We start from the raw sequence: 17,449 nt of genomic DNA on the forward strand, positions 1-17,449 counted from the left end.
CGCCATCGGTCCCGTAGAAAGTTTCAGGATCCATGGGTGTCAAACCAACAACCGAAGATGAGAGCGACGTAGTATGCGACGTTGATTCCGAGTGCTCACCGTTTATTCATGGTGCGAACGGTGATGCGACGTCCACTGCAGAGCTCCGTTTCCAGGAATGGTACCCCGCACCCCTCACGAATATGTTACGGCGATGTTGGGGAGTATAGAAGATTGTATCTACAATATATATACAAAATTAGTCAAAGAAATTAAGATGGCTGTCCGCCAACAACATGCAGCAGCCAGCGTCACCATCAGGCAACGAGGATTTCGTCAAGTTCAAAGCAGAGATTCAGCAAATGATGCAGCAGATGATGCAGCAACAGCAGCAACAAATGAAGCAAATGCAATTACAAATCACAGAGCTCCGGAGCAGCATCCGCAAGCAGAAGTTTACCGAGAACATTAGAGAGGAGGCCTAACACCGCCCCGCGCTGGCATCTATCGCCGACACATCCGCAAACAACACCAAGGCTTAAACATGGAGAATACAATTTTAAGTAAGCAAGAGACCTTAGATATATAGCAACGGAACTACCGAGTCTACCATAAGAAGCAGGACCTCGTCCAACGTTACATTCACACACAACAAACAGCGCCCGACATCATAGCGCTTCAAGAGACGGGCACCACACCAACGCTAGCAGGATACACGTGCTACGAGATGTACTGCTTCAAATCAAAGAAGAAGTATTCGGGAACGTCCCCAGGAGCGGGAAAATATAATAATTGCATCGGACATCAAGGGGGCTTTTGACAATGTATGCCACGAGGCTATCCCCACGGGCACGAACGACCTGAACTGCGGGAGGAGAGTCTTCAGCTACGTCAAAGCCTTCCTTTCAGACAGAACGGCAACGATTCGCCTGGGAGAGCTCCAATCAGAAGTTCCTTACTCCAAACAAAGGGACGCCTCAGGGGTCGGTCATCTCCCCTACGCTTTTTAACATAGCCATGATTGGCTTGGCAAAACAGTTAAAAGAAATCGACAGCATACACCATGCCATGTATGTCGACGACATCACCATCTGGGTGAACACCGGCTCGCTCAGAGAGAAAGAAGAGAAGTTACAAGAGGCAGCCACCTGCGTAGAGGACTATGTCAGAGCAAGAGGGCTAGCGTGCTACACTTACTAGTCCGAGCTCTTGAGAGTTTGGAGAGGACAGCAAAACCGCACAGTCCCCACCAGCGACGAGTTAAGGCTCTACGTCTACCTCGAGGGGAAGCCGATACCGGAATAGACGCTCCTCAGAATCCCGAGGATGTGGATACAGTCAAACTAACGCTTCACCCACACCCTCACCCTATTCAGCGCATCCACCCTACATGTGGCCCGCATGATCACGCGCATATCGCATAGACGCCACGACATGCCAGAGAAGGACACACTCAAGCTGGTCAGAAGCCTGGTTGTCAGCCGAGTTGCATACAGCCTCCGCAACTACAATTCGATCAAGAGTGAGGAACAACAGGCGGACGTTACTCTACACAAAGCCTACAAAAGCGCACTCCAACTTCCCCACAACAACTCAACCGAAAAGCTCCTAGCCTTAGGACTACACAGCACCTTCGAGGAATTGAGAGAGGCGCGACTAGTCTCCCAACTGCGCAGACTGCAGCAGACACCATCTAGGAGGGAGCTCCTGAAGAAATTAGGCTGCGCCGATCAACTTGAATAGATACAGAGGACCGAAACAATTCTGGACAAGTATCGCAACACACTAAGAATAGTACCCATACTGAGGAAAATGGATCCCAACCTACACAAAGTACGCAGAGAGGCGAAGGCTGAATGCCTACAAACGACACTAGCACCGAGAGAAACGACGGTATACGTGGACGGCAGCCACTTACGCCAGAGCAGTGGGGCAGAGCAACAGCAACGTGGTAGCAACGATGATTGTGTCAAACCTATGCGAGATCACCAGCGCACCACTACCAGACTGTACGATAGTCGAGGCTGAAGAAGCGGCCGTCGCTCTAGCGGCAGCGGATGGATATCGGTCTAAATGGGCTCTAAGAATCCTTACAGACTCACAAACGGCGTTCCGCAACCACTAACGCGGCAGAATAGGGCACAGAGCGCTCCGTATACTCCGCTCCGCAGACCACATAACACAACGACAACTAAACGAATAACCAATAAGGCATACGATAGTATGGGCGCCTGGACACACGGGAGTGACAGGGAACTAAGAGGCGGACAGGATAGCTCGAGGGTACATGTATTACCGAGCATGCAGCGTAGGCGACCTCGAGGGGACCGAACCTGTACCCCAAGACTATTCCGCCATACTAAATTACTACAAGGGCTGCAGAAAGCGGCCTCCACCACCACACAACTCCCATAGCAGAGAGGACTCTGTCGCGTAAAGTCAGCGACAAACGGGCTCATACCCGAAACTAAACGTACTCAGCAAAATATATCCCACACAATGTGATGACAAATTCCCCTGGTGCCACGAAACACCCACGCTGTATCACATAACGTGGGCATGCCAGAAGATAGACGTGGTGCCCGCTATACCAAACGCGAGTGTGGAGCAATGAGAGGGAGTGCTCTTCAGTGATCGCCGGGTAGACCAAGAAGGTCTGATACGGCAAGCACAATTGGCAGCAGCATCCAGCGGAGCCCTGGACTAAGGGCAAGCGACCGTTGTGGAAGAAGATGGACGAAGCTATCTGGAGACCGCAGAATACCAGCGAATCTAGAGCTCAATAAGGTATTTCACTCGCTCACTCACTCCCGCGATCTTCTTGTTCCTCTCTTCTTTGATCCTTCCATAACAATATCTATAAAGATTTTCCGCAACACTTACGTTCATGGTCAGCGAAGTCTGAAACTGTTCACAAAGCAAGCTTAGCTGGAAAAGACGGGCGAGTTCAGCGACTCGTTCGGCTTTGGACGCCTGTATGTACGCATGTATGCATGTATGTGTTCGCATGTATGTTGTTGCCGAATATTTTGTGGGGGGCTGCGAGCCTCGTCAAGGTGCCTCTGCTGGAGCAGCTTTTACTTGCAGCCTCCTCCATCAAGTAGATGGAAATAAAGTTACTCTATTCTTGACTACCTGAAGTGCGACAGCCGCGTTCTCCCCCATTGAATCCTCATAGGCCCTACATTGGATGCCTATGATGCTCCACGTCTATGGCGCACGTGGAAAGATACCAGGCTGATGGAGGTTGACGTGGTGGACTTACATGCACTTCACGGTGACGATAGTGCCTATTTGACGGTTCTGTATTGATTACCAGCTTCTGCCTGAAGTAATTGCGTTCACCCACTACCGGAAATGGAGAAGAACCCTGCGTTTTTCTAATTCATTTTATTTTCCCTTACCTGGAGTAGAAGTTCCAGAAGACAGGGGTGCTTATTTGGGCGTAGTACAAAAGAAGAGAAGCAATAATGAAAAGAAAAGAGAGCACTTACGAAATAAAGTCACAAATTACACACACCGACAGTGAATGGACCACATCAAATAAAACCCGAATAATACAGCCCAGATTAACAGAATACAAGCAAAGTCTGTACATTCAGACGTTCCAATCTTTAGTGCGCCACTCTGAAGTAGCATTATGTACTAGAGACACTTACACTATAGGGTTTTTTTTAAGAGGAAGGGTACGGTCGCATAAGAAAGTCCCAGTTTCGGCCGAACGGAGAAGCATCGATTGCGATAGAAAATTCCTCGACAGCTATAGCAAGTAAGGAATTCTGAACTACGTACGTGGACAGACTTTAGCAGTCTCTGACTCCACCTGTCTAAGCACGGTACATTTATTTAGCTATAATGCGCCCCTTTATAGATCTTTGTATTCGAAGTGTTTTGACCAATGACCTGCGCTTTTCTTTCCCCACAGTGACTCAGCATCTTACTATTAAAGAAAGATGCAGGTCCTACGCATTGTGGGAATAGATGTAAGCGAAGCATTGTGTGCTGTTTCCGTTCATACACGTTTAAATGGCGATGATATATAGACGGCAGACGAATGCCGTGACGGGACGTGAAATGCTGCCTTGCCGGCTCCACTTGTGTTTGTTGTTCTTGCTGCGCTCAACACTTTATGCAAGCCTTCATCTTTTCGGCGCTAAGCACACGCTTCAGCGCCATTCTGGTTTGTAGCATTATAGCTGACAAAACTGTCTACTCTCCCTCCCTCTTTCTCTATTCCCTCGCTAACAATCTCCTCACCTCCTCCCTCCATTGTCGTTGCTGTTGCTGGTGAGCACGGAGACAAGCGCGGCGCCTCCTGGACTGCATTTGTGTGTGTGTGGGGGGGAGGGGGGTCACGCCTAGTTTCGGTGCCCAGAGGGCATTGTGCACATGCGACGCGGCATAAATGTTCACACGAGCTTCTCAGGTCGCCTTTTCTTTGTACCACACTCCTGTCATGTAGTAGCATGAGAGCGTTAAGGGTCCCGGGTCACAGAAAATCCGGTGTCGACGCCGCGGGCGCCGCTTGGAGAATAATCTTTCTGAACGACAACCGCGCAGGACCTCCACGTGGCTCATGTCTTATCTTATATACTTGACACAGTTATACCTCGGAATTTTGAGAATGACAGCTTATAAACAAATGTCATGAAACAAAACTCCAACAGCGCATGCCTTTTATATTTTTGTGACATGGCCACGCCTCAAGCACGTCCCGACGCTGCCCGCGTTAGCGGCGTGCGTCTCAATTACGTCCCGACGTGACCGGCGTGAAGACCGCAGCAGCAATTTCCGTTTAATATATTTTGTTCCAAACTTCGCATTGGCAGCAGCCCCTCTCACAAATACGCTTAAGCAAGCCTCGAAGCTTTGAATCACGACCCCGACAAAGCGCTGCCTTCAAGCCCTCAGACACTGGCTCACAGTGCACCGTTCTGAGTCATTTCAAAGGCCATTGAGACCCAAAGGTGCACACTCTTGCTAGCCAGGTCGGCCTATTAACAGTTCTCGCTAAGCGTGACCCTAACTTGGTTGAACATGCTGTCGCCTATGCCAGCCGCAAATTTTCAGACGCGCAGCGCCATTACTACTCAAACAAGCTGGAGTACCTCGTCGTTATCTCGAGCGTTCATGAGAAGATCCGACACTACTTATACAGCCGCAACTTCACTGTCGTGAAGAATATCGCCGCCATAAACGGGTCTTTGCCAAAGAACACCTGGGGCCCTATAAGGTTAGCTGTGCAAATCTGTTTTTCTTGCAATCGGCTCACGTCAAACTTGCGTAACCACTGATGCAAGCACCAGGCGGTGACCCACAGCGCTGTTGCAACAGTCCATTAAAACACTATATACGCCTCACGTCAAACTTGCGCAACCGCTGATGCAAGCACCAGGCAGTGACCCACAGTGTTGTTGCAACAGTCCATTAAAACACTATAAATGCTGTCTAAGCGAAAACCGCATTGCCTACATTGACTCGTTTTTCTTATCTAATTGGATTTGGTGCGGCTGAGCTAGCGCAGTGAAAGTAGTTAACCAGATAAGGAGGGCGTTACAGACTTCTGCGATTGGTCTGCTTTCTGTAGCTTACCTTGCGGTGACTGGTCGAAAATCGCGGCGCCGTACAACGGAAGGTTAAAGGTGCCGCTAATACGGATTCCAGCCTTAGATGAGTTGGCAGAACGATATCGATTACGGGACGAAAAGGCTCCACAACGTTATACTGCGACGCAATTTTTTAGAACATGCAAATACACTCTCTCCTACAGGTATCAATAGCCACCACCAGAACGAACCGAGCGCAATCATTTTCTATGCCTTTAGGAACGGGGCTATTCCGAGGACGATGAAGACGACGAACGGTTACGCTGCGGTTACGCAAATGCGACGTCAGGAGATTGGATTAAAAACATATTGGAATAGTTTTACGTTATACGGCCCCTGATTTCTCATTATACTTCACTGCAGCATCTGTGTAGCCCTAAACACAATGAAGCGATGAAGATGGGAGCTTACGTTTGAAAACTTTGTGTGGAAGCTAAGCGCTCAATAACTCACCCCCCCCCCCCCCCAACCCGCACAAGAATACTTCTGAAGCACAGAAAGTGTTAATTATAATATCAGTTGATATTCAGCGTTTATTTCATTTTCGTATATTTCGGCTACCTCCCTCCTGAGCAAACGGGCCCGTGGCTCGAGATTGGTAGAGGGTTAAGGATATCATACAGTCATATGGTTAAGGATAAGTGAACTCAGAGCAAATAAGTCTATCAGCAACACAGAACATTAGTTGCTATGCTTCACTGGGAATGTACCTCAGGCACTGCAACAATACATTTTATGGTTTCATGCTAGATACATAGAAAAGTGGACAAAATACACGCCTCTTTGGTGTAACACAGCACTAATAACACACAACTAAGCGAACAAAATGAAATGGTAACCTAAAGAAACCAATTTGAAGCCTCACTAATTCACGAGCACCTAGTTTCATGCTCAGGTGGCTAATGAAACAGCAGGCTGCACCACGAATCTTAGTCGAGGAAGGGTAGTGACCGTCATTTCAATTGCACCGGAGAAGTGCATGCGGCAATGCGGCCGTACGGTAATAGCTGCTTTCCTGCTTTTGTTTCTGCCACGGCAACCGATTAATCGCGATTAAATCATTATTCAAAGAACTGGAGAATTATAATTGCTCCACGCATGGTGCTACTGGTAAAAAGATCACCACCAGCGCTTGTCGACTCAGTGCCACAGTGCTACAATTCACCTGCATATGGGGGGCCGAGCCTCTCCTTAAAAACTGAAGGGCCGGGGGCACCTTTCAGTTTAGGCCTTGCATCCTTAATAGCCAAGCAGTACATCATGAATAAGGCATGCATGTACAATCTGGTTCATAGGTATCTCTAAAGCAGACAGACCTCCTGATGAAGCAATGCACGATATTAAACGGCTTCTGTTAGCTTTCTCACGGACCTTATATTTCGCCTGCCCCATTTCTTGGTCATTTGTTACATGCCACTCGCTATGTTTCTATTCTTGGGCGATCATCCAGTATAGATATGTTCACAAGGAGTGTAAAGGAAGCTTTAAATGCATTTACATACGTGTCGTACTCCTGTCAGCGCAAACCTGTCACCAACTTTTTCTCCTGACACACAGGGGCCATACAATGCGCTCGTCCTCGTTACACCGAGAGGTAGTCGCTACAAACGAAAATACCCTGCGAGTGTCATGCGATAACTCAATCACTCACATACTGAAAGCATCCCCGCATCATATAGGTTCAAAGATCGCGTTGCATCTACATCATTCTGATTAAGCACAGTTCCTGTGCCGTTAAACTCATTGTAGTAGTTTATATGTGTCATTCTCAATTGGCAACATTACATAGAGCCTGTTGACATCCAGGGACGAGCATTGCTCGCCATTCTCAGCTTTTCTTTAGTCACTGGTGTCTCCATTCTTTACGTGTGGCTCCTTCTATTTTTAGCAGTAGAGATACCAGGCTCCTTCGTGTGCCTACTACTGCGATGGTCGCGATGAAGCCACTGCAAACCAGTGAAGAGTCACCTGGGGCTGCATGCCAAAACTCATGCCGTGTTATTTCCTTTCTATTGCGTCGTGTACAGTATCAAAGACTTCCGTGTGTTACTATCATCTTGTACGTGCAGGTTGCTTTTCCCGCTTCTTCACTGCTATAATCGCAACGTAGCATCCATTCCGTCAGCTCACACTCAACGACCCTGGCGCCCAATACGTGCGAGTCTCGCAGTGCTCGAAGTATATAAACGAACAACTCTGTATCGCAGAGACATTGCTCGCCGAGTAGCAGGTTAAACAAACGGTAACCATGCGCACTGTGGTAAGTGTCTCCTCCCTGTGTTGGAGTATTGTCAAACCGGGCGTTTTTAAGACAACGAAAAATAACTATTACGCGTTACATTCCGGTTCCTATCTTTCCACACGTCAGAAAATAAAAGAGTTTTAAGATTGTTTAGTTCTTAAGAGCGGTCGCAGTATTGCTTTTGGTTTTTCATCTTTGTGAACGTAGAGAATTTTCATATGACAGAAATAATTTAGGAACATTTAGCAAACCTGGTTATTTTATCCTCAATGATCTTTTACGTGCGTTGGTGCAAGTCCCGAAGGAAAATTTGTACGGCCACGCAAAATCAATTATCTGAGGATCCCTATTATACGACTGTCTAAATTGAATTTATTTTGCTCAGTGGAATTCGTCAATAACCTTTGGTTATTGCCACATCGTATTGCTAATACGTAAGTTGATTAAAAAATGGACCTGGTCTGAATGTTTCTTAGAAAAGTATAAGGCCGTTGGAAGGAACTTCAATCTCAGCGGAAGAATTGTGTGGCCGTAAGTCATAAATGTGTTGGAAGCCACCGCAGCCATTTATTTGTTTGAATACCTTTACGACACCTTTTGTAAACTGAAGGTATCTTTTTGCATCTCGGAAGTGCTGAATGGCTAGACGCGTGATAACTTCAAAAACGAGCATTTCAAGAAATGTTAGAGGCATTGGAGGTCCAAACAAATAAAAGCGATGAAATTAGGAATTCACTGTTCCATAATGTTTGCTCTGAGATGACAGATATTTATTGTTGTCTAAAATGGATAAATATCTGGCAGTTACGAAAGCTTGAAAAATGCTTCCACAACCGATAACTACGAGCGCTTTCTGGGTAATTTGTGTACGACGGAGAGGCCAAGCACAACTTCTACAGTATTTATTTCTGCAGGATCTGGTTTGCAAAAGTAATTTTTAGCAGCGATGTTTTTTTTTTCCGAAAGTCTATTGCGCCTGCCAGACACTTTGTAGGTTTGCTGCACTTTTGCCTCTGATTGAGAAAAATAGGGCCGGAAATAAAGAAAGCAAAGCAGCAGAACCTACGCTTTGCTCATGTGCGTTCCCATGAAGCAATAGTAAGTCAGCGCAGAGAGTGGGGCATGTTATTAGCACTGCTAACGTGCGCATAACATGCACAGCAGTTATATTAAAAACAGCAAACATGACCGCAGAACGCGAGCGTGCTTCGAGTATACGCCATGGCCAGCAATTTGAAAAACTTGTCAGTTTTCCTCATTCCGGACAAATGTGTTTCCTGAACTTTCCAACTGAAACGACAGTGCTGCGGCCAATCCTGTTATCTAGGTGCGGTTGGCATACTTTACTTACATTTCCCTAAAGGCCGATGCCTTCTATATATATACAAATCTGGGGCGTTATAACCTAAAGTTATTTCAGACTTTTATATTCCAATTCTGCAATCAGCCATCTGCGACAGGTCAAAAACATTTTTGAGCCACCCCCACTTCGCCTGTCTGCGATCTGAAGTCACGTAAACCGCGATGGCTCCCCATGTCATATGACGCGTACACACTCATTATGCATCATTGTATGAAACAAAAAGAATTGTTTTTTTCTAATTCGATGCATTTTAGCAATTAAACCTCGGCTATTTTTGAAAATTTTCTGGCTGCACCCACTTCACCTGCTTGTCACGTGACGCAAACAAAACCGCGAAATCTCACCCTGTCAAAGTGACGTGTACGCGTAAAATTTTCATTATTATGCCGAACAAAACAGAATTTTTTTATTAATAGCCGCAGGCAGCCCCGTTCAGAAAGGAATAAAATGTAGCTGCCGCCGATCGCTCAGGTACTGGCTACTCGCACCTGCCGGAGAGCATGGGTTTATTTGTGTACAATAAACCTTTTGCGTGGCCGTGTAACGTTTTCGTGCACTTTCGGCGCGTTTACGACCCCCCTCTGCCAACTCTCATTTGTAGAGGATCCGCTTTCGCGGCTTTTTTAAACTTCCGTTGCATGCCGCCGCGATTTTAGAACAGCCACCTCAATCCGAATAAGCAAAAGCGGAACAATCACAGACGCCGGCACCACCCTCTTCATCCGGTTATCGATTTTCAGTGCACTGGCTCAGCCCCATTGAATCCCTTTCCACTTGAGCGGGCTCCTTGTCTCTTCTCAGCCAAGCTACTAAGACAAGCCGCCCACTGTAGGCAATGCTATTTGTTTTTAAAGGAAACAAAAGTGACCTCCTATAAACGAAGGAGAGTGCGTGATTGGTCTGTTGAGTTAACCCTGTGGGTCACCGCCCGATGCTTTCGTCCGCGGTTGCGCAAATTTGACGTCAGGAGACTGGAATAAAAACATACTGGGATAGTTTTGCATTATAATGCCCCTGTGCATGCCACAAGGGATGTACAGATGCAGTTCCAACTGTACATGTCGCAAGGCTAAAAAAAGTCTAATGCGAACACCGCGCCACGATGACACCAGCAGCATAAAATACATATAGAGGAAGAGCACTGAAGCGCATTTATTTGCTGTATTTTCTGGCTTATATGAGGCTAAGTATTTTACTAACTTGCGCAGACTATCGCCGCCATTCTGTCTGCCGTCCTTGCCACCGCTATAGCCGGCACTATTGGTTACGGCGGGTATGGTCTCGGATACGGCGGCGGCTACGGACTTGGCTACGGCGGGTATGGCCTCGGTTATGGGGGAGGCTACGGCGGCGTCTATGGCCTTGGATACGGTGGTGGCGTTGGCAGCGGCGTCGGCGGTGTGGGTGTCGGTAGCAGTGTTGCCCTCCTGCGTGGAGGTCCAGGACTGTACAAGGCTGTGCCCGGCCCAGCCTTCCTGGTTAGAACCTTCCACCAAGTGAACAAGCTGTCCAGTGGGGGAGCGCTGGTCGCACACTCCGGCCTCGGAGGAGGATCATATGGAGTAGCCGGCGGCTACGGTGGCGGCTACGGTGGCGGTTACGGAGGTGGCTTAGGATATGGCGGTGGTTATGGATATGGTGACTACGGTGGTTATGGTTACAAGGGTTGATTGTGCTGTTGATGTTTGTGCTATGTCGTTCAAGTTTTTCCTTAACAATCCTAGTCTCCACAGCAGCTGCTAGAACAATGTTTCCCACTTGCTGGCTTTGTAAATGATTATTGTCGGTCTATTTTCACAACAATTTGCCTATTTATTGCATAAATCGTTGTCATTACACTGATGCATGACCATGATTTCGGCTTTGTCCAGACTTCCGGTTAATATGTGCATCAATCTTTCCTCAAACTTGAAGACTTTCTGAACAGTCATCCCCAGACAACTGCTTTTCAACAGAGTCAAGAGATAAGAAGACCGACCAGTCAACATATCCTGCACAATATTTTTCACCGTCGAAGACCAAATAAAATTCTTTCACCGTGGATGCTTCTTAAGCCTCCTTTAATTAGGGTGTCGCTTATGAAGTGCTCGATCGTCAACATATATGAAATACACTTCCGTTTCATGTGAAAGAAATTTCATGGAAAGGGGTTATGGCAGCGTTAGCAAAGTCAGTTCCATTTTAACAAGCGGGCAGAGTCCGATCGCTGATGTCGCACACACAAATCTGGGCGCAGGCAATCATACCGGATGTATGCCTGGTGCTACAAGGGCAGAGGAAGGGAGAGCGATGAATGCTTTCGTTATAATTTGTTGGTATTATTAGTAATGTAACCATGCAAACACCTCACATGCATCGAGAGAATGGGAAGCAGGATTGCAATTTCCTCCTGAAAGAGACAACGCACCGAGCCGCTTGAAGAGGAAAATAAAAAAGAATAAAAAGAAAGTTCACTGTAACAGATTACACTGGGCGGAAACCTGCAATTTCCAGTCTGAAAAGCAGGGCTCGTTGAATAATAGCGAATACTCTAGTAGTGTTTCAGAGGACACGTTTAATTTGTATTGCAGCATTCAACATAGAGTTCTACGCTAACTTATTTTGCTTGCTATTGCACTTCCTATGGCAAAAGCCTTTTTACGAACCTTTTGATTCGCGTTCTGACGTGTCTTCACAGCAGAGATTCTAAGCGTTCAATCACGTCCAGACTAGACAACACGCAGCCGTCCACATTTGACAAATGATGTGGTTGTAGCATGTCTTAATGAAATGCGATGGCTCCAACCCTCACCTGGAATATTAAACTTCGTAGATGGGATGAACTTGCCCGCATTTTTCAACGCTCCTCTATCCTGCTCTGCTTTTTTTTGTGTTTGATCAACTCAACTTCTGCGATGAAAATGAGTGTCTATGAACAGGCGTGGACTCGGAGTAGAGATATGCAGTCTGGCTGCAATAACATTTCCAAATGCGGTGTTTCTTAATTGGTAGCGCATAGCAGAAGTTACGCACCCGGTTTTCATATTGAAGATTTTCAGTTCTAGTACTCGTTCAAGCTACTATACTGTAGTAGTCTGTAGCAGGTTATCAGGTTAGCAGGTTAGCATTGTAGTCTGGAGTGAAATCTTTACTGGGCAACAATATTCTTGTGAGAAATAGCGAAGATAGCCTAGCGCAGAGGATCAACACCAATTAGGATTAGCACCACTTAGTTTCATATGTACACTTCTCCACAAGCACAGGACTTGACCTCCTTAGCGCACTAAAACGAAAAGACACCTTCCTCATGAATCAACCTTCGTCCTCAATCCGCTGCGGCAGCGGAACACCGCTTCACTATTTCGAAGGATAACTCTGCTTTGCAACATAGGGGGATAAGAAAGCATGGATTGGAAAAGGCCATGAGTGGAAGTACAAGGAAAGGGAATGAGTAAGCACATAAGAAGTGAACGCTATCGAGTGAGGCTAGCTTAACTTTTCTCTATGAAGAATTATATGCCGTTGTTATGTATCTTATTTTTCTTATCTAGGTTATCAGAGCTTGTGAAGCATACAGGGGGCTTAAGATCGACCATGTAGACGTTTCCAGAGGCCTCTCAGATCAGAGATAATAATCGGAAAGATTTCTAGTACAAAACCACATCACGTGGAACATTCGTGAATGCTAGTGTCATCTAAATGATTGGGTGCATTGAAATAAAGTAAAATAGGATAAATAAAAGGCAGTCCAAGTCATGATGGTGGGGATGTAGTAGGCAGTTTATTTATTTATTGATACACTACTGCGGACTCATGGTTCAAGCAAGGCGGTCGATGCAATTATTTTAATTGAATTCTGATAGACTGCTTCTAGTGCAGCGGTGGCGTAGAGGTAGAACACCCGCCTTGCGTGCAAGAGGTCTGTGGTTCGAATCCCGGTGCCGCGCAATTTTCCCACGGATTAAAAGAAAAAAATCTGCGTGTTCGTAAAATTAATAAACAGGCCTACCCTGGTGCAGCACTTGGCCACAAACCTCCCATATGAACACAGGAAAGAAGAATGATGGGTGTAACGTTAAGGGATAAGAAAAGAGCAGATTGGGTGAGGGAACAAACGCGAGGTAATGACACCTTAGTTGAAATGAACAAAAAGAAATGGGGCAGGACATGTAATGAGGAGGGAAGATAAGCGACTGTCATTAAGGGTTACGGACTGGATTCCAAGGGAAGGGAAGCGTAGCTGGGGGTGGCAGAAAGATAGGTGGGCGGATGAGATTAAGAAGTTTGCAGGGACGACATGGCCACAATTAGTACGTGACGGGGGTTGTTGGAGAAATATGGGAGAGGCCTTTGCCCTGCAGTGGGCGTAGCCAGGCTCATGATGCTGAGACTTCTTCTAATTGGGTGCTTTTCCTTGTGGCATGAACAGTTGATGCGCATTATGCATCAAAACGCAGATGAATATACCCTGCACAGGCACAGCAATTTCATGCGACATTAATTTATCAAAGCGAAATGCCAGCGTTGAATGCACTTTATGCAAAATTTTGCCCTACCAAAAATGCGTGACTAAATTCAAGGCGAAAATAGGGAAAAGGCAGATTGGAAAACAAGTGGTGGAAAACTCTGGCCTGAATTATCAGAAAACTGGACGTGATATTAACGCAATAAGCAGTTTTTGCCTGGTGCAGGCGTTTTGATCCTGCCTGCCTGCCTATCTATCTATCTATCTATCTATCTATCTATCTATCTATCTATATATATATATATATATATATATATATATATATATATATATATATATATATATATATATATATATATATATATATATATATTGCGTACTAGATTAGTTTACTAGGTATAGTGCTCGTCGTTGTGATGCCGTGATGCATGTTCCATCGTCATCACTCCAACTTCATGATGTCACTCTCGCCATGCGATCGTCGCTACGCACACCACTCCGGCCACTAGCATGTGTTTGGGACGATATCGTGGTCGCTGCATTGACCTAATTTCAGCTTTATCATCAAACTCTCGTCATGCCTCCACTGTAACGCCATCGTCGTCATACAGTTGTTCTGCATTCGTAGTCTCACCGCCATCGTGATTTCGTCGTTATGTCATTGCCGTCACTCGAGGTTCGTCATCCGACTCTCGTCATGCAGTGGTCCTTAACCCATCGCCGTCAGGCATGCTTCGTCATACACTCCTCGACACTCCATTGTCGTAACACACTATCATCATTCCATGGTCAAATAACCATGGCCATACCATGGTATGCGTACAATGGCCATTGTGTCTACACCTTTGTGTCTACACCTAGCAGTCATGTATTCGTTTTCATGCTGTTTTTTGCTATGGTGCGCTTTATGTTGGCGTCATTCTAGCTTCATCATCCGACTCTCCTCATGCCATCATCGTCAGGCCATTTTTGTCACACATTCGCTGTCATGCCGCCATTATCCTCCCGACCACTTAATGACATCTTCGTGTTTCTATCGTAGTCAAACTGTCGGCCTTCGATTAGGTTTATGCCACCATCGTCACGCTATTTTCGTCATTGCGCCTTTGTTATATACTCGTCATGCATCCGTTGTCATGCCGTCGTCGTGACGCGGTCGCAGTCGCTCAGTCGTCCCTTTCTGACTTCGACATCGGACTCTCGTCATGCTGTCCTAACGCTGTCAGTTTATCATAATGATCACTCCAATAACACCTTCCTATTTTCGTCAAGCCGCATTCGTCGATCCATCAAAGCCATTCCTTTGTCATTCTATTCTAATCATGCTGGCCTTTCTGAGTGGCAATTATACTACCGTTGCCATACCATTGTTATTGTGTCCTTGCGTCTCTGTCATACCGTCCCTATCATGCTACCGTTGACATACCATTGTCGTTATGCCATAGTGGTCGGGCCATCATGATCATTTCAGTTTCGTCATCCGTTCACTGTCAACCGGTTACGTTACGCCATCGTCGTCATACAATCGTCGTCATTCCGTATTCATTTCGTCGTCGTCATACCACTGTCATGATTTAAGAATTGTCACCGCATTGTGACTGAGAAGTCGTCATCACAGCGTCGTCGCTCTATCGAAGTGATTCCTTCTACGTCATCGCATCGCCGCCAGTGCGTCGGCGTCGTAGATGTACGTGGACCACCTTGGCAAGTGAGTGCCACAGGGCAAAGTGGGGCGATGAGGCAGTATCTCGCATACGGCCGAAGGAACCAGTCTCACAATGACCACTCGAGATGTAAAATAAACGTGAATTTCGAAATACGAAGTGTCGCCAGAAAGTTCGAATCCTAGTCGCGTTACTGTCGACAGTGTTCCTGAAATGAATTCTTTCGCAATTTCTTTTTCAGTAGAGGTCGTCAAATGGAATCGATACCACATAAGGAAGGCCTTTCTTGCGGAAAGGCCGTGCCGATAAGCCTAAATAGAAAACCAGAAGATGGCCAAAAATAAAACGTCTTCCCAACCTGCAGCATCACCACTATTGTTGCGCTTGACATAAGGATGTTCGCATTGTAATGACAGCGACTACAATTCGTTCGAGATGGCCGTTCGTGATGGCCATAAATTTGATGAGAGAAACAATTGCTGGGGGCACACATGTGAGCCCTTGAAAAGAGGATGACGGTAGACAAGAGAAAATGAACTAAACCTCAGAAATCAATGTGAGAGGTAGGAGTTGAAGTTCGAAGTAAGAAGGCGGGAATATAGTTTCAAAAATTGTCAGCCTTCATACACAACGCCTCATACTTCAAGTGCAGCGGAGACTTGGGGAATGTCACAATAATTTTGGAAATTCAGAAAGGTGATGTCGAAGTGCTGAAAGTTAATAACCGGTCACGTTGTATTTGCTAGTGTGCGAAACATTCACTAAGCTTACTTTTATTAGAATCAAAGGAGCACTTGTATTGCATGTACCTTTAGAAAAGCTGGCTTGGGAAAGCGACATTCAACACTGGATCAATTACATGCAGGTCATCGGACATGTAACCCAGAACTCCGCCGAATGTGTCTAATATCTATGTGTAGACGTCACAGCGCCGGATTGACATGGGCAAGAGAGGCAACTGGACGTGAGTCTTTGTTGTCCGTGTCAATCCAGCGCTACGACTTCAGTTGATACGAGGAACAAACTAGTCCAAAAATCTGCACCTCTCTATGTGTAACTTTTAGGTACTATGGAACGCGCATGATTGAGAACTAATGCTAGCACCCACGCGTAAACTCTGTGGTAAAGGAGTATCGGTGTTTACGAGAATATTTCGGGAAATATGTGCATATATTCGATACGTATTATTAGTGCTCATAAAGCAAAACATGCCACTTAAGAAAGGCATCAGCTGATCAATTTCTGCAATATGATTCGTTGCATCCTTAAAGGTAATAAAAGTGCTAATCGGGCAGGGCTAGAAGTTCGTACCAACAGTGAGTTTCGGAACAATACATGGTTTCCACAACATGTGGTTATTTCTAGAGGGAGATTTGTTATAGCAAATAAAAACTTTTTATTTATTGTGATTTCTGATAACAATACTCTTTTGAAACACAGCTCCTGACATTGGCGAGTCACTGAGGGCAGCTTTTGAATTATTGTTCTTCATGGACTGCATATGTATAGCCGTTGGACCATATCACAAGTTACTAAAAAATCGACCTACCTATCAAAACATAACACACCCTTTCTTAGCAACATTAGCCCTCTTTGTAGCTCTTACACACTTTGGCATCCGTGCACCCAGCCTAATGATTACACAGTAAAATGAATCGTGGTTTCTCGTGTAACTACATGGCGGCTTGTCATGCTACCCGTAATGAATGACATTTACCTTTGACCTTGTAACCTGCGGTGTTCCACAGGATTTAGTTCAGAAACACAGTGTATTTCTTATCTACATTGATGATTTACCTCATTACAAGGGCACAATCACCCTATTCGCATTTGAGTATGTGATTTACAACAAATTCGTAATTGCTGCTGGCTCTGTTACGCTGAAATTGGATCTCGCTAACATTTATTGCTGGGCTCGCCACGTGAATTCTGAAAACGACTATATCTGAGTGATCCACAGTGGTAGAACAACGAATATTGCTGAGCCACCCTTTTGACCACGGAAGTTATTTTCCCCAGGCCAGCGGCTGTTGACAAGGTTCTGACTGGTGCTGTAAAAGTCGCGGGGCGTTTTTTTTCCCTTTCTGGGCGCTTTTAGCGTCGCAACAATACATAGGATTTTTTACAGGTACTGCTCCAGGAGGGCACTTG

General features: G+C 46.0%; 1 protein-coding gene across 1 annotated transcript; it reads left to right on the forward strand.

The window, feature by feature from the left end:
- The first annotated feature begins 275 nt into the window (after positions 1-275).
- LOC142574977 (uncharacterized) lies at positions 276-10,860 on the forward strand. The gene is made up of 3 exons (XM_075683954.1): positions 276-388; positions 1,356-1,440; positions 10,399-10,860. Exons 1-3 carry the CDS (start codon positions 276-278, stop codon positions 10,858-10,860), a joined length of 660 nt encoding a protein of 219 aa, XP_075540069.1.
- Positions 10,861-17,449: the final 6,589 nt, after the last annotated feature.

The sequence above is a fragment of the Dermacentor variabilis genome, chromosome 3 (assembly GCF_050947875.1).
Source record: "Dermacentor variabilis isolate Ectoservices chromosome 3, ASM5094787v1, whole genome shotgun sequence".
In the NCBI taxonomy this organism is placed as follows: domain Eukaryota; kingdom Metazoa; phylum Arthropoda; class Arachnida; order Ixodida; family Ixodidae; genus Dermacentor; species Dermacentor variabilis.